The sequence below is a fragment of the Neolamprologus multifasciatus genome, chromosome 15 (genome assembly GCF_963576455.1).
Source record: "Neolamprologus multifasciatus chromosome 15, fNeoMul1.2, whole genome shotgun sequence".
NCBI lineage: Eukaryota > Metazoa > Chordata > Actinopteri > Cichliformes > Cichlidae > Neolamprologus > Neolamprologus multifasciatus.
The window spans coordinates 33,012,984-33,035,733 of NC_140453.1; the positions used below are offsets into that span (position 1 = coordinate 33,012,984).

The 22,750-nt window shown below is 41.9% G+C and overlaps 2 protein-coding genes across 2 annotated transcripts in view; one reads left to right on the top strand and one right to left on the bottom strand.

Annotated features, from left to right (window-relative positions):
* camsap2a (calmodulin regulated spectrin-associated protein family, member 2a) overlaps window positions 1-22,750 on the top strand; it is a 345,786-nt gene that overhangs the window by 270,321 nt on the left and 52,715 nt on the right. The window lies entirely within an intron of this gene.
* kif14 (kinesin family member 14) lies at window positions 2,975-22,720 on the bottom strand. Its single transcript, XM_085131913.1, has 29 exons — window positions 21,003-22,720; window positions 20,591-20,845; window positions 20,389-20,476; window positions 19,844-19,942; window positions 19,667-19,719; window positions 19,538-19,568; window positions 19,245-19,352; window positions 18,994-19,110; window positions 18,663-18,781; window positions 18,396-18,568; window positions 17,338-17,485; window positions 16,509-16,572; window positions 16,150-16,334; window positions 15,872-15,974; window positions 15,562-15,719; window positions 15,320-15,467; window positions 14,882-15,028; window positions 14,087-14,219; window positions 11,432-11,525; window positions 11,063-11,198; window positions 10,642-10,748; window positions 9,683-9,783; window positions 9,215-9,445; window positions 8,821-9,008; window positions 7,987-8,139; window positions 7,416-7,538; window positions 7,216-7,290; window positions 5,748-5,895; window positions 2,975-5,585 (listed from the first exon to the last, which is right to left on the bottom strand). Exons 1-29 carry the CDS (start codon window positions 22,001-22,003, stop codon window positions 5,224-5,226), a joined length of 4,848 nt encoding a protein of 1,615 aa, XP_084988039.1. The 5' UTR covers window positions 22,004-22,720; the 3' UTR covers window positions 2,975-5,223.

The following is a 22,750-nucleotide window of genomic DNA, read 5'->3' on the forward strand; positions in this document are numbered from 1 at the left end:
CCCCAACCCCCCTGGAAATTACGTCCCTGTATACATAACTGGTGCTGTTGGAGCTGAAACTAGAAGACTGGCTGCTTTGTAATTACTGTGAAGTGAGTGTAGTACAGGGACATCTTTAAAAAAAAATATGAGCTAACAATCAGTGATGGGAATAACGGTGTTACAAGTAACCGCATTACTAACAGGGTTACTTTTTTCACTAACGAGTAATCTAACTAATTACTATTTCTATCGTTGCAACGCCGTTACCGTTACTAACAAGAAAATGCGGTGCGGTCGCATTACTATTTTTCAACAGACGGTTGAAGCTGTCTTCAGCTTACCGCATCTTATATCAGTGGCAGGGAAGTAGCTGTAAGTAATCTGGGAGCTACAGCTTTAAGCAGCTGCGCGCACTCCCGCGGGTGGCAGTCACTTTCTGGCAGACGATCGCTTTACGGCACAACACCTGTAGCTAGGGGGCAAAACAATTGCATGAGTGCTGCTGTTTGACTGAGGAAGATTAAAGTAGTTGTGGTAAGGCAATCACATTTCAAGATGACAAAGCAACAGGGAGATATATACCAGTTTTTAAATTGTGTTGATAGGCCACGTAAAACCAGAGTCATGATAAACAATATATACGCGTGTTTTTTCCTGAATAGTTTCGTCACGTTTACTGTCTAAGGACAGCACAGCGAGCACTCTCTGATTATGGCCAAAAAAAGACCCCAAACCCCCCCCCCCACAACGAAAAAAATTGCCCTTTCGTGTTGGTGGAAAAATGCACCATGTCGACTAATCAAAAATGATATGGCGTCATGACATTTGGTTGTTTAGGAAGAGGGAGAAGTTTTAGGAGTGACGGCGAGAGAAAAAGAGAGAGAAATAAAGACAGGAGAAAAAGAAAGAGAGCGAGTTTTGAGATCTGAGAGATTTGTGACGTTTAGCGTGTTTGGAGTGTGTAGTTAATGTGTTGTCTTGTGACTGCTGTCTCCAGGTAGAAAACAGGAGTGATACACCTGCTGTTAGGCCTGCAGGTATCAGGCTGCTCCGCTTTGAATATTGGTAAGAACCTGACACAGAGATTACTTAATGGATTTTAAGCAAAATTGTGCCTAAGTTTAAGAACATATTCATCAGTTGTTTTTATTTTTTTAAGCCTTTTTTTTTCTTTTAAATTTTCACAAGAATTGGTAGTTCTCCTAGAGTTTTGGCCACCCTAACAATCAGGTGATTCCCAATGAGCAAGCAATTAGCGACAGTGGGAAGGAAAAACTCCCTTCTAAAAGGAAGAAACCTCGAAAGAACCAGGCTCAGAAAGGGACAGCCATCTGCCATGACTGGTTGGGGTGGGGGGGAGTGAAAATTTCAGAGAAAAAGAGAAAAGCCAAAGTGATAATTATTGGAGCTGCTTAATTAATTCTTGCAGTATTATTTGCTGTTAATGGTCTTTTCCAATCCCTGTATATGTTTTTGTTACTTTTGTCCAGGATTGAAGCAATGCTGGAGATTGATTCTGTGTGATCTTTCTCTTTTCCAACTTGAAGGCTGCTGAGAGACCACAACGTTTTGTCCCCCTGCGCTACTCATGCCAGTGCAGGCCTGGGTTGAAAAAGGGATGGTGGAGAACCTCTGAGGGTGTTATCTGCTGGTTTGGATCCAAGGCCAACATCTGTTTGATTAGGCTGACAAATAAATGTTGGCTATTTTCAGGTTCTTCGCTATCTTCCAGTACTAGTTCTTCAAGGTCATCAAGACACTAGTTTTATGTATCGAATATCCTTGGATTGATAATCTGTCTCATCTTGAAATTGTCTTTCAGTCTTAAATGTCCAGTGCTGTCCATTATCATTGTCTTTTATGAAATAGTAATTGATGTACAAGCCAGAGTCTAATACATGATCTAAAACATGAACAAGTTTGACTTTGATGGGACACTCATCGCGGTCCACAACCATTATGTTTGCACTTGCATTTGTGAGCTGATGTAACACTGGTCTCAATTCACTTATTGGGAGACCCTGGTGATTCCAGTCCTGCATGTACTCCCGCAGGCTTTGATCGAGGAGTTCAAAATCTAAGCAGATCTGCTGGTGGTCGAGGAAAAAGCTGTTCCATTCCACAATGTTGCATCTATCTGCATCCAAGCCTTGCAGCTGCTCCAGGATGAAAATTTCCATTTTTGCCTGTTGCAGAATTTCATGGTCGCTCTTGTTGACTTTAATAGCAACAAGTTTGTTGGGTTTTGTATTGCGAGATTTGGTTACAATACCAAAGCCCCCTTCTCCGAGGAAACCCTCGACCTCATAGTAATCTCCCAAAATGGTCCCTTTAGATATTTCAAGGTCATCTGAGCTTAAGGACGAGTTGGCTGACATGGAGAAATTTGTTTGTTTGCTCGGTGAATTGGTGAGAAACGTTTCAAAAAATTTTGGTTTATGTTGCAAAACTCTCGCAAAACTTTTCAAAAGGGTTTTGGTTGCTGTCAGGTCATCGTCAGTTAAGCAGTAAAGTTTAACAGTTTAAAGCTCCTATTTAAGTGTTTAGTGGGATCAAAGATCAAAGCAAGGTTGTGATGATGTTGTGACCTTAAACACGGGAAATAGTGAGGAGAGGTGAAAGAATGGCACGGACAGACAGCTCTCACTCTCACTCGTCTGTATTGAGTTTTAGAAGCAATACAACCAAAACAATATTCTTATGGATGCACTCAGTCTCAGGACAACTGTTTCCAAACTAAGTCACCATTATTCTCTGTATGAGCTTATGAGAATACTTTAGATAATATCAACTGTAACATTAGACAAAAACATCTTTTTAACTCACATATGTTAGCTGACACAGTCACTAACTTTCCATGCACAGCAACTAAATTATGCTTAAAGTACTGTATGTCAGCGGTCCCCAACCCTGTACCGGTCCCCAACCCGGTACCGGTCCGTGAGTTGTTTGGTACCAGGCCGCGAGAGTTGAGGCTCAGGTGTGAAATGTATAGTTTTCAGGGTTTTTATCGGTTTTCAGCGTTATTTTGTTATCGTTTTTATCGTTTACTCGGTTTTCCTTGGTCTTTTCACGTGTGTTATGAATAAATTTTCTTTTTTTCGGTACCGGTACTAGTTTTATTTTGTTGTATTTATCCGCGACACCTTAAAGGCCGGTCCATGAAAATATTGTCGGGCATAAACCGGTCTGTGGCGCAAAAAAGGTTGGGGACCGCTGCTGTATGTCGTTCAGTAGTTAACTTATAAAGATAGTAAGAGAAAAATCATGACACAATATGGCAGAGTACTAGCGAAAACTAGCATACACAGCAACGGAGTTTAACTGGAACTTCTCAGCAAAAACAGTGCACAATTCACCTCTTTCGTTCCAATGAACAATTATAATGGCTAATAATCAGCAGTAACACATGCTGCCACGTTTATACAGATCTGTGCATGGCAGTTATAAAAAAGGGGAATAGTGAAGAGAGGTGAAAGAATGGCATCTCCCTCTACATTCCCACTGCATATTCTATTCAAAAACACAGTCAAAACAACAAATAAAACAATAATAAAGGCATGACACGAAATATAAGGAACAGAGATGTACAACTCCAAAACTAATCAAATTTATGATCCACCACAATGACACAAAGAATCAAAGGCATTCCAATGTGTGTGCATGTGCACTTGTGTAATATTGTTCAAACTAAATTTGACCCTAATGAGTTTAATATGAGTGAATTAAAGAAAATGTTAGTTTTGGAGAATTTTAAAATTATGAAACTGAGTCATAAAAGTTTTTGTGCATTTGTTTATTTTTTCCTTACACACCCTGTCAAGCTTTTCTCTGTATAGTCATGTCATAGGTTTGGGAGCAAACAAGAAATTGATTAAAATGTTCTCTTTTATTTGAACAATCATCAACTTCATATATTCATATATATTCAAGCAGTGTTTTTATAGCTTTTTTAACCCTGGCCTCTCTCCTCACTGGGCTATGGAACATGCAAATATGTTTATGTTTAAATTATAACACCAAATTCTAATCTGACATGTTATTCTATACTCAGCTGACCTGTCAAATGTACAAATATGACTGTGGAATTTGTATAAAATTCGATATGTGATTTACATATTTAATCTTTTATGCAAAGTTTGATCAAGATCGCTCTTTTCATCCAGGAGGAAATAAGGAACACACATACATAAAATCTTTATAGTATGATGATTACCCTTAGAAAATTGGTCCAAAGGCATAATGTTGCATAATGATATTTCAGTTTAAACATGAAAAAAAAAAAAAAACAGGATATTAATCTCACGCAGATGTGGATGTTGAACTGGAGCAATGACGCTGGGCAAGACTAGTTTTGGCATCTGTGTATACCTGTGCTGTTAGACCAGCAGAAGAATAGAACTAGGTCTGATTTTAATTCAACAAAGTCTTATTTTATTATGAGTGCAGTCTTAACCACAGCTCCATGGTTTATTGAACAGCATCCTTCAAGATAAAAGGTTTAAATCTTTGCAAAATCAAACCATGTGCATATATTTTTGAAGTACAAGTAGCATTTTTTTTCAACCAAGTCATATAAAGCACTAAATAAAAAACAAAAACAACCAACAAGATTAAAAACTGTGCCCTGTTAAAGTATGTGTATTGAGAAGAAACCCCAAATATACAAGTCTCTCCTGAGTGCAAATTTTACAGTACGAGTTATTCAATGTACAAAAGCAATATTGATCCAAACATGACGACAAAATGACTTCATGCAAGAAAGAAAACATGTGGGTAATCAAGACCTTTAACAAAATGTTGTACCTGAGGTGCTGACTATCGAATCTGCATGTTTGAACTAATAAGAAAAAACAGCAGTAGAATTATTAAATGCTTCTGAAAATATATATATAAAGTAAAGGAGCAAAAACCTGGCACAGCACATCTTTACAGCTAGTTACTCCTAATGCTGTTAATCTGCTAATCGTAACGCGATACACATTCTGGTGGCTTAAATGTTTAACAAAACACTTGATTTTTATTAAAATAAATGTGAAGTGCTGAAAAGCAACATTTTTACTAAGCTAGGGAAATCATATTTTAACAACAGCTGCCTTTACAGAACATTAGAAGTAAGACAAATTAGAGGAACTACTGCTCTGGTGTGCAGATGGTCGTGTAAATACGGCTTGTAGATAACTATACTGCAGTTTTCCTGTTACCAGTCTGTAAAGCAGCATGTGATACGACAAATAAAGACTATACCCAGTGCGGGCCGCTGTTAGACTGCACACCTGGACCGAGGGCGTACACAATCTTGCTCACAACTCGATGTCTAACAGTACTGTGAGTGGCAGCTCTCTCTTTGGCTGAGCTTTCTTCTTCTGTATCCTTTTCAAAACTAGCTGAACTTCTGCTCTCTCCCTCCTCCTGCTGGTTCCAGAGAGAGGACAAAGACTCCAGGGTCGAGTGGAGCTCATCTCGTGCAGACATTACGGTCTGAAGACAGGGAAGCTGCAGGGTCGGGGCCCCAATTCCATCCTTGGAAAGGCCGGTGATCAGCTCGTCAACAGCCTTGGCAGAAGAGGAGATCGTATCTCTGCAGCTTTTGAAGTCTTTTCCTAGGAGGAGGGCACCAGGGACAGACTGGTCAACCATCCTTAAATCTACCAACACTGCCGCCACTGAACTATCAGTAAATAATCTGTAAGAGCTAGTGTTGGCCTTTGCCCATCAAGGAAGTACATTAGTGTAAGTGTCTGACACTGAATCAAAAGCTTTACCTCGTAAGGCTGTAGACAGAGATGAATGCAACTGTCTAATGGCTTGGTTCAGCTGGAACAGTTTGGTTGATGTTGTCCTCAGTTTCTGCAAAAGTGAAGCCAAAGCGTCCTCCTCCCCTTCCTCTACCTGTGGTTCCGATTCCCTCTCCTGTTTGCAGACATTAGCACTTACACATAATGACAACAAGACTGCAAACAAACAGGACATGCTTGTAAGGCAAGCCACAACTTCATCTGTTAAATTAGATACAAAACACAACAAAGATCCTATCATAATGTGTATAAATGTACTATTAACTAAATGCAACCAGTTTTGACTCCTGTATTTTGCTTAAGTTATATTTTAAAGGGTGAGCAGAATACATTTTACACAAAAAGTGAAATAAAAGAATTGCAGCCAGTGTCTGACAACTATAAGTTGAAAATATTTTGGCTTCAAGCCTCTGTTACGTTTACCAATAGTGAGAAAAACACCCTGAAAGTAGCTTTTGGAGGATATAACTCAGTTTTATTTGACTACAATAACACTGTGGACAGCATAAAGCCCAGCTGCCTACATGTGTCATGTATTGGTGTGAAAAGGTAAAAAGGCCAAAACAAAACCTGCTACTTTGTGTGGCTAAGATAAGGACAAACAAGCCTGTTAGCTGTGACTTATGCCCCTTCATTCAACACATTCATTATGTGAACGATCACCGAGGGATGACCGCAGAGAGATAAGCTTACGGCACACTAAGCTTTACAGGAGCAATAAAGGCTGAGTGGCATCTTTAACGGGGCTGTTGTGGCAGCGAGTCTTAATCCGTAACATTTAAGCCTGTGTCAAGACGGAGGATCGTTTTTAACCTTTACCTACAGGATGCTCAGCTGAGCGCGCACTGTTGTCTTTTTGCTCTGGTTAAACCAAAACAAGTGCCAGGACTTTTGTAATGAAGCTCCACAAAGCAGATAACTAATGCCATTTATCCCCTCCCCCAAGTTTGAAGCATATATTTTTTAATGATAACATTCTTAATAAAAAAAATGATGATAATGAAACAATAGAGGCTAAAAAAATAAATTAAGCTGCATTATGTTGTAGATCTGATTGTGAAAAAAACTAAAGGGTTTAGAGAAGGGGTGTCAAACATAATGCCTGGGGGCAAGAATTGGCCCAGCGAAGACCTGAATCTGGCCCAGTAGAGAGCTTTAGAAAAAAATATGAAGGAGTATGTAAATATTCAACTTCTAACTGCATTTTCTTAGGTTTTACAGCTTTTCCTATCCACTCCTACTGCCATAAAGTCAGAGATAAACTATTAGAAGACAGGAAAATTACAGTTTTTCCACTTTTGATGCGCTTGCAGTAAATTATAAAACATAAACATTTATAATTACAGGACAGTCTGTGCAATGAAAAGGAGTTTGACGTCCCTGGTTTAGAGGCTACAGATTGTGATTTTTAATGGATTCTGTTGATGAAACTTACCGAAATATGGCAGTACATGTAGCTCTCCAGAGCACGAGCTAAATCAAGAGACTTTGATTTAAGGCTCTGGAGGACCTGCGTGTAAAGATGACAGGTATCGTGGTTAGCAACTCAATAAGCACTTTAAAAACACACCAGATATAGCATTTCTGTGATATAAATGAGCACAAAACATTTTAAATAAGCGAGTGATCTCTTACTGAGCTTCTGGGATAGGACAGTTGAGCCTCTCTCAGCATTTCCCTCGTGATGGTGAGGCTCTCCTCCAAGAGAGATCGGACACCCTTACCAGTTCCCTTCATTAGACACGTGATTACTGAAGGCTAACGATAAAAAAAACAAAACAAAGGGACACAAATGACTTTTTATGACCACATTATTCCAGTGAGTTACCAGAGCTAACTGACTTGGGGGGGGTGTCTAATGATCAGAACTTGGCCACAGCTTTTCCTCTTAATTCCAGTGGAAGCAGTAAAGGTGGACTTGGTTTTACCCACTCACAGCTTCTACATTTTGGCTTAATTTTTGTTAAATAAATAATGACAGTGTGTGGTATCATGTTTTATTATTCATATCAGGTTTATGACCTGTTAAGGACCGAATAATTAATTATATCCCAATACATAAAACCTTAGCATTGGTGCACCGTGTTACCATGGCTGTACCTTACACTCACATTCATACAGTTAATAGTTGTGATGAGGGGGCATGAGTAGAGTGGACCACAGTGCCCAAACAGAGACCTCCCAGCTAAATTATTGGTGGTCTTACCTTGCCCATAGCCTGGGCGCCCAGTCCCGTGACATTCAATGACATGCCCGTCACTACCGCCATGTGTCCAAGCGCAAGTAAAGTTGTATCCAGGCACTGACTAGTTTTCCTTCGGGCTTCTTTCACCATCGATGTGATCTCAGATTCGCAACCCTGGATGTGAGGGTGGGAGAGGAATGTTTCACTCAGCATCGAGTCGGCACAAACAAACTGATACACAGGTTCAGTTCACATTTATTTAATAGTGAATCAATGCAAGCAAGAGAGCACAACAGCCAACAAAGTCTGAAGGGGTAAGTAAATAAATTAAAATGCTGGAAAAAATTAAAAGTAAGGATCGAGAGGGGAAAATTGTGTGTTTAGGTGCTGAGACTGGTAAGGAATTTAGATTTCGTTTCCATATATTCATGTTCTGTTTGGGGCTTCAAGGTTGAGAATTCCCTCAGCTTTGCCATTTCCATAGACAGAGCTCAAACAGCTCAGAGCCAAGACCCGTCAATCAATGCTCTGCATTTTGATTAGCCACCCCGTCTCCAAACTACGCAAAATTGAAAATCATTTGTCAGCTTAGATTTTGCACTCTTTTTGACTCATTCATATACTGCAAATGCCAGAAAACCCACACATCATGTCAATGCATAGCCTTTAAGTTAAAAAAAAAAAAAGGCTTGATTTGCCTGAACTCAAAATGGGCGGAGTGTAATGATTAGAGAATAATGATACAATCTGCATGTAGGCTGGCTTAGCCTTTTATCGTCACCAAGCAGAAACCTCAATTTGAAACTTTGTGTACTGTCACTTTAACGTCTGATACCTTTGTTTTTTTTTTCTTACCTGAATCAACATCTGGAAGAACCCTCCCATCTTGTTGACTTGGCTTTTAAGTTCCTCGGCAATCGTGTAGAGCAGACCGGAGGAGGGTTTAACACTGGCCAACCACTGCATGGTAACAAACACTGCATTCTCTATGGCTGCCGTGGCCTTCACCAACTCAGTTTGTGCCACCAAATTACCCACAAACACTGCAAAAAAGAAACCACCAAAAAGCACCACAATAAAAGTTTGTGCCCAATAAACACCTTTATGAATGTGGCCTGGTCATACATGCCTTTTGGCTCAGCTTTTACCTTAGCAGAGGACGAATATCCACAAATTATTCTTCTAATTATTACCTATCCATCAGTAGCTATTGATTTACTAATGTCTAATGAAGTTGACAGGAACTCACCACTATCCTGGCTGTCATCATCCAGACTGTCATAGAGGTCAGATATAGTTTGGACAGCCATGTAGACCAGGTTTAGATCTGAGATTAAGCGATCTGCCATGCTCTCCTCCGACCCTGTAGAACTACGCAGACGGGCCAGTGATTGGCCAACTAGCTCCTTGCAGATGCCAGGCATCCCAGGGTCTGAGATGCTGGAATGGAGGGAGGGGGATTTGGTCACACCCATTAACCCTGGGTCAGACACAGAAGAGTGGGTGATGATCATTTGCCACAAAAAGCAAATGTAGTCAAGTGTTTAACAGCTGTAGCACTGAATGCTGCGTGCAGGTCTGAAAATTTATATTCATGTAACAATGTCGCACTTAGAAAGACAACAAGAGACAGCTTTTCGCCACTCAATTCCACAGACATTTGCCTTTTAAGAACACAACGTTAAATATTTTATGCATATTTACTTGTGTTTCTTACCAGCAGACTGCGAGGAGCCACTGTGGAGACTCTGAATGGGATGCACCCGGATCTCGTAGAGACGCCCTGAGATCCTTCTGCTCTTCAGCAAACTCCTGCTTCTAAAGCCAAACCAACCAGAAACCCACTTGGTACTGCTGCCAACGCTCAACATTTATACTGACTTTTTCTTTAGACACAGGAGAATAAACTTTACTTGCAGGAGAAACCCAGAGGTGGAAAGGTCAGTAAATAGAGATGATTGTTTAGGCAAAGGTTTATTGGAGTAAAAGAGCAATATGGTGGAGCCCCAGAGCCTGGGCAGTGTTTCATTTGGCTGTGCCTAGCGGTAGTTTGGGAAGACCAGGACTGCTTGACAAGAATAACCACAATGTGAGGGGGAAAGTGTTCTGCATGTACAGCAGGTGCTGTGTGTGTGTGTGTGTGTCCTCCATACCGCTCACAAACAAACACCTTGGCCTGACCTGCATGCATGTGAAAATTAATAAACACAAGAAATACACCAAAGAGGGGAATATTCTTTGGGCAGAAAGTTTTCAGGAAAAGAGAGAAAACAGGACTGTTTAACTATCAAGAAATATGTGCCAGGTTGTAAATCACAATGTTGGAAACTGGGAGGGCTGAAAAAATAACTCAAGTTTTGCAAATTTACTTGAAGTACTTACCATCACTCAACTTTCCACATACGAAAAGTAAAACATTTTTTTTAAAAAGGGAACTGTTTTTGTGGCACGCTTTGTGTCCACTTGTTCCCTTACAGAGAGAGGGTCAATGCAAATCAGTGCAAAAATGCTCACGTCTATTTTTTCCTTCCTAAAAGCTCTGATGAAGATGACACACACCCTTCCCTAAGGGACAAGCAGTGTTTTTGAAAACTTTCCCACCTCCATATTTCAATCTTATGTAAATGTAAGATGCTAGGAAGAAGGATTTATGGATAGGAGGAGCTGGATAATTACCTTCGTCGAGAAAAGGAGGCCGCGGAGGAAGAAGAGGCTGATATATCTTGCTCCCACTCATCATCGGGGTCGTAAAACACATTGTCATCTTTAGAGCTGGAATCCCCCTGTGGTGAATAAACTCCTGATGACATGTCCACTCTCATTTACTCAGCTTAATGAGAAAAGCAAGGCAAAGTGAGGCAGCATCCCTCTGTCGGGCATAAAACAATCCATTCTGGACTATAAATGAGGTCAAACACTTAGGAAATTTGCAAGTGACTGGAGCTGTTGTCAGGCTCTGAATTTGCAAAACAAGGAAGAGAGAGTCGTGCAGGCTGAACAGGTGTGCTTTGTCTTACTAGAACACAGGTTAATATGAGAAAGACATGATAGCAAAAAAGGGTTATGAATTTGAACGCAGAATTGATCCCGGACTTACCCGTTCGAGCTCCCTCATGGCAGCAATGTTATTTTGGAACTTTTCCAGACACCAGAAAGTGGCAATTCCCAGCTTTGTGTTTTGAACTCGCACCTGTAGCACACCACCGCACTTCTCATTCTCCGAGCTCTCATGTCTAAAACAGGAGAGTAAAGTCGATAAAAATAATAAGGTCAGAGGTTCACAGCAGCCACTTGTTCATTTACAGCTGTATTTTTGGGAATAGATATAGGACTGGATATAGGTTTACATGCTTTTACTTTTTTTTTTTTTTTTTTTTTAAATGCCACTGGTTTCTTCATCATTTATGTGTTTACATGATGCATAATAAAAAATGTATGAGACTTTTGCCCATCCTTTCTTTCCTACCTGCTGAACACTGTGTGTTTCTTCAGTTTAGCACTGATTTTATTGGCTTCCTCAATCATCAAGGACAACTTCATGGCATCCCACTGTGGAGAGACTGCGGCAGAGAAATGAAACATTACCTTCAACTAGGACTGAGCGATATATCGAGTTTTTAAATATATCGATGTGTTTTTATATGAGATATGAGATGTGACAACATCGTTTATATCGATATAGTCTATGTTATAATTATACTTGTGGAGCCGCAAGTTTGGTTCTCTTTTGTCCACTTTTGTCTCTATGCAACGTTACTCTGCCTCTCTCTACTTCACTGAACACAACTCCCCCTCCCCTATTGCGTCACCTGCAGGCAAGAACAAGATCAGCTATCAAAGAGGAGCTGGGGTAAAAAGAAAACATTTGGAGATTAGTATTTTACTGCTGGTAGCTGTAATCTTATTAGAATGACGTTAAGCCATAACTGCATTAATGCGGCAAATCTCCGTTAAGGAGTTACCGCGGATCGCCGCGTGCATGGGGCTGGACGGCATCAAAGTGTTAACGAGCTAACAGCGCTCACACCACGCAGCTCCATGCACGAGGGCTGCAGGGCCTAAAATCCTTTCATTTTCTCAAAACTCGACAGTGCACCTTAAGTATGAGTTCTGGTTGTGCTTACTGACCGCGAAACGCTTGGCAATCAGTAGGGCTGGGCGATATGGCCTAAAATTCATATCACCATAAAATTTGAAGCATGTGCTGTAACGATATATTCTTTTCTGCTGTATAACATATTTTCCACACTATAAGGCACACTTAAAATCCTTTAATTTTCTCAAAAATCCAGAGTGTGCCTTATGTACGAATTCTGGTTGTGCTTACTGACCTCGAACCGATTTGGGCGTGCAGAAATCTGTTAAAAAATGTTTTAGTACAACTTTGGTAAGCCGCACTGCTTCATGGATTGTCAGAGCATTACGGCTGCCGTAGTGAGGAGCTTCGCGGAGTAATCTGGGTCCAAAATTCCGTCCACTTCAGGTCCCAAAGTCAAACAAACACTAAGAGTTAAAAACGGTCTAAATTCTTTCATCTTTAATTAAATCATCAGCGTTGCTGCTTTATTGGGTGTAACAATTAAGTTTAACATCCATGAAAACAGAATTTATTAAATATAACGAAGTTAGAAGTTAACAGGAAGTTAGCTCGCTACTTTACACCTAAACATTTCATGCCATGTTCTGACTGAGAGATTTTTGAAACTAAAACGTACAGCTCTGCTACCACTTCCAACATAAATGAAGACAGAAAACTAAACAGCAGTGGCGTTTGCAGGGTTACTGAAGTTGGACTACCTGGTATATAATGTTGTGCTACGTGATTGCTAGCGACACAGCTATGTTAGCATAACATTAGCACAGTAAAGCTGGAGGATGAACGACAACTTTTTTTCCCCCCCACTCATTAAAAGTTAACGTGAGGGATTCTGGTGGTCAGGGACAAATGCAATTGCATAGCAGGATACTATACACGGGCCAAACTCCAGTCAGGAGAACAACTGAGATTATTCATCCACAATACGAGGCTATATATATATATATATATGCTGATAATTTATTTCTGAGTAATTTTTTCATGTACATCTACGGTGTATGTTAATAAAAGTGCCTGTGTGAGATCTGGGACACAGTGTGACTAAGAGCTCTCTTTTTGTTGTTACTTAATGGCTTTAAAAAAATATCGAGATATCGTATATCGCCATCCAGCTAAAGAATATTGAGATATGAATTTTGGGTCATATCACCCAGTCCTACCTTCAACTAGTAGCCCAGAGTTAAATATTATTTGGCTGAGATGATCAGATGATTGAGAGGCTCATAAATTCTGACATTGCATCCATTCATCTAATATGATCCTTGTACAAACAAATGAACAGAATAAGAGGGCAGCATAATGGTCAGACTCCCCAACACTCCTTACCTTACCAAAAAGTCATTTTAACGCAACATTATCTCGAGTTAAATAAAACCATTGGATATAAAAGGAGCATCTTAGAGGGGCGGTTTCTCAGAAAATAAGATGGGCAGAGGTTCAACTATCTGCTCCTGTGTCTAATGTTTGTAAAAAAGAAAAACAAACAAATATACTATCATTATAAGACTCCAGGAACCTGAAGAAATATGTGCACAAGGGACAAGGCCAAATATTAATGCTGAACACTTGTGATTGTCAGGTCTTCAGGCAGCACTTCATTAAAAACAGGCACGATTCAGTCACGGAAATCATTGTCTGTAAACACTGTATGCTGTGTCAAAGAAGAAGCTAACGGCATGGGGCCAAAGCTCTTCTAAAATGGTCCGAGGCAAAGTGGAAAACTGTTCTGTGGTTAGACAAATTGAAATTTGAAGTTCTTTTAGATAAATGTGGAAACCATGTTCCCCAGTCTAAAGAGGAGACGGACCATCTGGCTAGTCGTCGCCGCCTAGTTCAAAAGCCTGCATCTCTGATAATATGGAGGCCCATTAGTGCTTTACATATTTACTAAGGATTATATGCCTTCAGTGTACGTTGATATAGTGGCAAACAGCTTTTCTCTAATGCTTCTGCTGCTCAGGACAACTCTGCTTACACGATGTGATCCTTACTCCCAAACACGTTCAGTGTTGACTTAACTCTTACCATGTTGGGGCGTATGGTTTTCCCTTAAAGCTCTTTTCTTCTGAATCTCCTCCAGCTCCTTGCCGATCTTTTTCTTTTCCGCCTCCAGGGCCTCGACAATCCTCGCTTGGCGCACACGATGCTCTTCCATAGCCTTGAGTGAGTCATGGTAATGTAAACAACATTAAAAACCATCAGGGTAAAACATTCCGCCTGAAGCCAAGCTCCACGGTGGCTCGAAACGCATCCCAAATGGTTAAACATAAAGCCCAGAGTCAGCGTATTTGCTAATGCTCATTCATAACATCAGAAAACATGAGGCTGAGCAAACGAAAGAGGTGATATAATTAACGAATATAGATTTCCTGTATGCCTACTTCCAGAAAAGCGAGAAGATGACTGCTTGAAAATATCACACATTCCTCCCCCCCACCACCCCACCACCCCGCCTACAGTCATAGGGAAAATAAAAGAAAAGGCAACAGTCTCTTTCTGGAAAAACTGATGGTGCGGCGGTCACATTCCTGAGCTATTTTCACTTTTATTCATAAAAAAAATGCCATCAAAAAGTGATTGTTCAAAGTCCTGTTTAATTTTGCCCAATTCCCCTGCATGAGGGTGAGTCCCTAATGTAGCACCTGAGATCCAAAGGGTTGCAAACACACAAAACCTTCACACAGGAGGCTTCCCATAAAGGCCGACTGGCCAAATGTAAATTGGGTATTCTTTCTTTTTTTTTGTGTGTGTGTGCACAAATCAAAATAATCGAGCCCATCCTTTTTTTGTCGTTTCCTTAATTTAATCAAAAATCCTAACCTGGGTCTCCATGTGGATACGGAGACGTTTCCTCTGGACATCCACCTCCTGCTCCAACTCCAGCTTGGCAGTTTTGAGCTCTGCCATCTGGCTGGCAACCCTCTGCTGCTCCAAGTCCTGTTGGCGCTTCCGCTCATTCTCCTCATTCTGAAGGAACGAAATGCTGGCATTTATCTGTAGTTTGCATAATCTGACAGGGTATGAGAGTGTGCAAAACTCTACTATGCTTCAAGGTTCTTTAAAAATGCACAAGTGTTAAGAAAATACACCTAACAATTTCAATTTGAGGTTTTAGTTTACAATATTACAGGAAATAAAAATTACAGACTGTCAATAATCTAATACAGGGTTACAATAATAAATGACTGATAATATCATCCAACCGGCCTATTTCTAGATTTTAAAAAAGAAAAAAGAAGAAGAGAAAGTCTTGTATACCAGCTCTCTCTCCAAGGCTCGGATCTTTTCTTCATAGAGCACCTTCTGGTCAGAAAGCTCTTTCTGAGCCACTTCTTTTGCCATCTGGATTCCTTGCATCATCTCCTGCTTTGCTTTAAGATGGGCTTCTTCAATTTCTGCCTCAAGCCTGAGAAACACAAAAATGGGAATTCGGATTTTGCTAGTATGGAATTACATTTGATCAGAAAAGCCTCCGTCGGGCCAGTTTTCCCTGCACTCACAGCGCTCTTTGAGCTGCAAGGAGCTCGTTTTTAGCAAATTCAAAATCTTTATGACCGTCGCCTTCGCCTGTCCAGCATGACGCTCTCTTCCCAGACTGCACCTCTGCTGGGTGATTAAAGCGGAAGTAGTGATCTCCTCCAAGAATCACCCTGTCGCCCTAGAAGCCGGACGAGAGACACAGATCCAGAGAGAAATCATTTATGAAACGCTTTGGGCCTTGCGTGGACAGGCCGTTGCATTTGATTTGGAGTGAGTAACAGAATGAACCGATAGACGGACAAAACAGTTAGAACTTGCTGCTTTACTTACATGGTGTAGGACTGTGGATTCAGAGATGAGGTTCCCATTAACAAAAGTCTTAGCGTTTTCCATCGGAATGATGCTGACAGTATCGTGTATGTTGGATATAACACTGAAAAAACAAAACAAAACAGAAAATATAAACTATTTTAAGTGAAATGCAAAGAAAGTGGCCAAATATCTTCGTAGGGCTACATATTCCTTGGTTATATCCATCTTGATGCAGCTATTCCACCTGACTGAACAATATGCTACTGTTTTACACCCCTCTGAGGAGTTGGTCTCACCAGTGCTGGTCAGCAATGAGGGCTCCAGTCAACTGGATATCGTGGCTGGAGTTGGACTTGAGCTTGCCCACCGTGGTGCGACCCTCTTTGATCATGTAGAGAAGCATCTCGGACAGCTGAGGGTCCTCGTTCAGATTCACCAGGTTGGGAAGACGGTTGTCCACTTTGAAGGTCACTCCTGCTTTCTGATCACACAGACCAAAAATTGTTTATAAAGGAGTGGGGGGGGGGGGGGTTCATCTCCTTTGTTTTCAGCTTCTTCTTTAACAACATTAGTGTTTGAACACAAGCATGGTGGGTGCAGGATGATAGAGAGAGTAGACTAATAAAATGAAGGTTCCACCGAAAAAAGAAATTACCTGCAACTCTTTGGTCTCTTCACGCTTGCGAATTTCTGCTTGCTCAAGTTTCTCCCTCCACGCCCTGCCGGACAATTTGAAAAAAAATATTTATAACCAAAAGCAAAAATGACACAAGAACAAATTCTACCACTAACATCACCCACTGCTAAGTAAACCCCAAATCATATATTGATATCAGCATTTATAATGGCCGATAAATCAAAAGGTTTTAAAGAACAGATGGGAGAAACACCCTTCAACCAAGTTAAGAGGGTTGACGTTGCGTAGTTCATCCACCAGAGGGCACTCTGTAGCTTTCCACTTGAGAACAAGTGTTTGGAAAGCAGCAAAAATAACCAGCTGATCAAAGCAGAGCATCATTTCCATCATTTCCTTCAGGATTAATAAAGCATGATAAATGAGTAGCGCACAACTTGCTGTGGTAATAAATCCTGATTATATTGAAAGAGCATTGTCATAATATCTAAATAACCACACATAACAAATATTTTATTTAAAAATTCTATATTAGTTGGGCTCTATTTAAACGTCTTTGTCATGCTAAAAATGTCAGATTTTTATTTCTAATATCAGAACGTTGAATGTTTTAGCCTAATAAAAATATACACTGGAAAGAATTAAATCTTTCTGTTATTAGAACTCAATAACAAACTGTACGCATCAAGACTGCGCAAATACACAGAAACATATAGATCACTGTAAATGTACTATTACTTTGTGTGAGTGTGAAGAATAACTTTGAAACTAGCTTTCATTTGACCCCGTCCGCTGCAAAAAGAGAACTGTTCATTTGAGGATTCAGTAGGATTATAGCAGTAATGCTGACCGATTGGCCTCAATCATTTCCCTCTCTTGCTGACAGAGTTTATTCTTCAAGGTGGAGATCTCCTGCTGAAAGAGCCTCACTCTCTCTGGTTCGACGCCCTGGGAGCTCATCTGGGCCGCTCGCAGCTTCTCCACCTCTGCCTTCAGCTCTGAAACACACAAAGTTCATCCAGATTGAGAAAACTGTTGCAGCAAGATTATGAAAACATGCAGATACGATGCCACTTTAGAGAGGAATATTCAGATTTGGTCAGCGAACTGCTCGATACTGTCCCTCGCTGAAGTTGACTGGTCACATTCACTTTGCGCGTCTCCCGCTGACAGGCATCGTGAATGAAATCCACAGCAAGAGCTCCCCTTAGTGCTAAAAACGTCAAACAGCAGCGCTATCATCTTATGAAAAATAATACTTGCATGACAGTTAGCCGCCATGTGCAACTGACAGTGCATAAATATGGCCTGGAGGCAAGGTTAGGGCCAGGCTTTAATTTCAACTGGATAGCGCAAGAGCTGGTGATGGATAAACGGGCCGACAGACGGGAGGGTGAGTGGTAAAGGAGGAGAGCGAAAGCGATCGGGAGCGAGCGCCTAACAGGAACACGTTCGCATATAAAGAAAAACACAGGGATGAACAAAAGAGAGAGAGAGGAAAAAGGCTGATGAAGGAGGAGCTGAAGGACGGACATGAAAATATGTATGTGTGTGTGTGTGAGAGAGTTCTTCCAGTCCAAAAATACTGACTACACCTGTGAAGCTACTCTGTGGTTTTGGTTGTAAAAAAAGGAAATGCAGGTGTGGCTTTGTGTGTTGAAAGGCAGATGTTCAGGTTTACAAAGAACTACAGGGAAAAAAAAGGAAAAAGAATCTCTCATATAAAAATGATTTTCCCTCCCTCGCTTTTTTTTAGTTCATAAGGTGACCAAGGATTTGTGCAGGGTCACATGTCAAACCAACACAGTAAGTGTGCCTGAAACCCTGCTTTAGATATAAGGCTTATAAATAGATACCTTTTGTCTACAGTATACACATTTTTAAGCACGTATGTTATGGATGTCTGACCTCTGATGAGCTTGGCATTGGTGTCCTCATTGACCTTGGCCACATTTATGATTGTGCGGGCTTGCTGGGCATAGCGTAGAGTGCTCAGGCTCTCCTCCACATTGCTGCCCGCCGGGCTCAGCGTAGCGATCATGGCCGTCTTAGAGTTACCGCCGAGGCTCTCCTTCAACAGCCTGCAGGTGACAATTAGAGGAGAACAGTCACTGCGATTGCTGACAAACAAATAAACAAATAAAGAAATTGTGCACAAGCACACCGTTCCCTCACCACGTAAGGACAGAGTCTCTGTACGGTATGAAGACTTTCTTCTTGGTCAGCGCTTGCTCTGATAAGGCAGAGATGACCTTTCCGAGCGTTAGCAGTGATTTGTTGATGCTGGCGCCCTCCTGTAAAGACACCATTTTGCATAAAAAAAATTAATGAACAGGCCAACAATGCAAAGAAACCAGAGCCTTCTGAGACAAGAGACTGTACTCTGATTTGTGAATGATAAAATTATATACCGTGGTTCACCTAAAAAACTCCAACTCCAATCTCCAACAAGCAATGATTAACTGCTTAATGACTTAACCACAGATGGTAGTTAACATGTGCTCACCCTGAGTCGGTCTCCACTGGTCTGGGCAGAGTGACAGCGTTCGCTGCCTGCCAGATCGATCAAGTTGATCCTGCTGGTGATACTGTGGTCATGTTCCTCTCCTTCCACAAGCTCAGTCTGCACACACAAACACAAATGGACTCACAGGCACTTAATGTAAGCACGATTCATCCGCTCCCCCCTGTTATTTATTTTTTTACATAAAAACTCAAAGAGGGAAAAGAGGTGTAAATACACAGTGAAGACAGTACCTTAGTCTGGGTCATGACCAAGGTGAAGACAGAGTGAGATCTGGAGCTCTTGTCATTCATTCCTGTGGCCGCTGTGGCTCTCTGCTTATTGCCGAGCTCCAGCCAGCCCTAAAGAAGAAGAAAAAAGTACTTTAAATTATTATTGATTCTCTGTGTGAAATCTCACTTGAAGATATTCATTTCCATGCCAAGCCTTTCAGATTCGGTTAACAGGCTTTTTGTCTGCTTGACACTGAAGACCTAGCTTGTTCTTGAAAGCACCCACTAATAAAAAGACAACTGGTTCATCTTACCTGAACATCATTGTAAGAGCGCACCACATTCCTGTGAAGAAACAGCAAGCTGAGCAATTCTGAAAAAGGTACCATCCAAGAATGTTCAAGCTTTCAGCGAATAAAGAGAGAAAAACGAGATTTTCTTACGCTGAGAGCTCGGCGACATAAGGCCCGTGGACCGGATGCTCTCTCACCCTCAGCTGGAAAACAAATCCAAACAAAGGTTTTCTACATTTTCCCCCCCGTGGTAACTCAACCACAGTGGCAAGTTAGCGATAAAAACATGTGCCAGAGATGAGTGTCACTCAACAGCAAACTACTCACGGGCATCGTCCTCTGGTTTGGTTCTTCTCTGGTCACCAGCAGGTCGTGGATCTTCTCATTGTACACTTCAAAGTAGCTCATCTCTACATGACATTTGACCTGAGATTCAAAAGGGACCCAAAACAGATCATTTAATTATTTCCATCCATCCATTCGCTTCCGCTTATCCTTTTCAGGGTCGCAGGAGCCTATCCCAGCTGTCATAGGGCGAGAGGCGGGGTACACACTGGACAGGTCGCCAGTCTGTCGCAGGGCCAACACACAGGGACAGACAACCATTCGCATTCACACCTAGTGGCAATTTGGATTATCCAATTAACCTATCCCCACAAGCTGCATGTCTTTGGACGGTGGGAGAAAGCCGGAGTACCCGGAGGGAACCCACGCAAACACAGGGAGAACATGCAAACTCCACACAGAAAGACCCCGGCCTGATGGTGGAATTGAACTCAGGACCTTCTTGCTGTGCGGCAACAGTGCTTATTTTTCAGATAAAAATGAAATTGGAATTAGAAATGTAAAAAAAAAACAAAGAGAGAGCTTACCTCTTCACTTTTTATTGAGGCCAGTTTAGAAAAAAGCTCGTGGCAGAATTTTGGGATCACCCCTACCTCCTCCTCAAAACCCATCATCCTGCAAAACAATCAGTCTTAACACGTCAAAGTGACAGATTACAGTACAAAAGTAAAAAAACAAAAACACATGACCACATAAGTGAGAACACTGATGAAAAGTGAGTCCACTCACGTGTATGATTTACCAGAACCTGTCTGGCCATAGGCAAACAAGCAGGTGTTAAATCCTTCAAAGGCCCTCAGCAGCAGAGGTTTGGCCAGCGTCTCATACACGGTCTGCTGGCAGGCAAAGTTGGAGTCACTGGCATCCACTGAGCAGAAAGAGAAGTCGTAGGTGAAGGAGTAGCTCTGTCTGGACTCTGGATGCTGGACCACAGTCTCCTGGCCATTCATGAAGATGACCTGTGAGGACTTCTCAGCTTTCTCCCTGTAATAGAGCCGAACACAAAACTTCAGAAATGTGTTGTTTGTCTTTCTTTAAACAAGTAGCATGCCAGTGTTTTATACACAGATTTTCCAGAACCAGACTTTAATATACTGACAGGGGGGCCTGCTTCTCAGTCACCCAGCAGTTAAACACTAACCTGGCACTAAAGGGGCGGACACGCACAGCCACCGTAACAGCACTGTTTTCCATTTTAAGTAAGTCCTGCTGCTTCAGACCCTCACTGGTACTGGGCAGGATCTGTTCAGGAGGAGCAGGATCGGATGTCCTGACCTGGGTCATGTCTCGCTTTTGGTTCGAGGTCTTTGTCTTTATCACCTGCAGCGTCGTGTCAGGTCTTCGCACACCTGAGGTCGTCTTGCTGATCCGAGGAGCCGGGAAGGGTTTAGTGTTTTCGGCTTGCTGTGCTCGGGGATTGGGCCTTTCCAGACTGGCAGATTTGACCAACACTGGCTTGGGAGCTTCTTTCCCTGCCAGTCTCTCAAACACGTCTCGTTTGGCAGCGATTCTCTCAAACGGGGTCTTTCTGGTCGGCGTTTTAAAGGTATGGGTGTCGTCTGTGTTTCTACTTGAAGATGAAGAAGAGGAGGAGGTTTTGTTCTGCGCAAACCTCCCTTGTGTTTGCACATGAGTCGCAGTTTCTCTTAAGCTCATTGACCTGAATAAACCAGGTGTCCTCCCGTTTGGTTCACCGAGAACTTTGGGAGTTGACTGCAGGCCACCAGGCTGTCCACGTCCGCTCTTGTCCATGGAGGGAGTCCTGGTCCTGCGCTGCAGAGTCAGTCTCTTCTCCGGAGCTGCTGTGGTGCTTTGGCTGCTGTCTGTCATCGTTTGTTCAGCCGTTTCGGCCCCGGTCTTCCTCCTTGACCGTCTTTGTAGGGTGAGCCGGGCTCGGTAAGGGGTCTGCTGTCCGCTGCCACTCTTTGACAGGGCAGAGACGACATACGTCCTGTTCACCGGACGGCTTTTATCTGATGACCTGCTGTCTTCACATGCAGACTCCCCTGATGCGTTCACACTTTTGCCCAGCGTCGTGTCGGCTATCTTTCGCTCTCGGCCGGGTGTCCTGGACGTTGATGTTGACAGCAGGTTGTCGTAATAAGCGGTGTGTTTCCGCGCTTGTACGCTAAATATCGACATGGCTGTGGACTGTTAGAAACCTAAACGGTGTAATTACGAGACGGGCGAGTTAACGGCAGATGCACTTTACACGAACAACTACATTTAAAAACCACGTAAATCGGACGTAAGTATGACTCCATATGTTAGTTAAAGTAAAATAAAAATCCATTCGAATAAATTATTACTTGCACTTGCGAAAAAACAACTTCCTTTGTTTATGTTCTCCTGCTCGCTTCCGCCTCTACCCGCTTCAATTTCAAATCGTCACCGTCACTGGCAGCTGATTGGCTGGATTCTCAGAAAGTGCTACGTCACGTCGTGGGCGCGACCTGTAGGCACTTTATGATACCGCTAGATGGCAGCACAATACCGAGCCACAATAAATAAACTGTGAACGATAGTCATCTCTGAGATTACGTACCAGTGGAAAAAATGTGCTAGTCAAAAGCTCCCATCTAAATTTAGTCCTTTACCGTTAAAATAAACGAAATGTCTCAAACTCCCTAACATCTACTGCGGAAGACAGTGAGATATAAATAAAACCTCTAGAGAAACATTGAGAAAAACTTACCTTTTAGTTGGAATAATACATGAGAATAAAATCAGACTGATTAAAGTTTGTACAAATGGCAGGGTGCGTTCAGTGCCTTGCTCAAAAGCATCTGGACCTTAGTTCAAGTCTGGATTAATGAGGATTCTTATTCTTCTTTCAGTGCCCCTTTCATACTCCTCTATCACCATGTGCCACTAGTGCCAGTTCCAAGC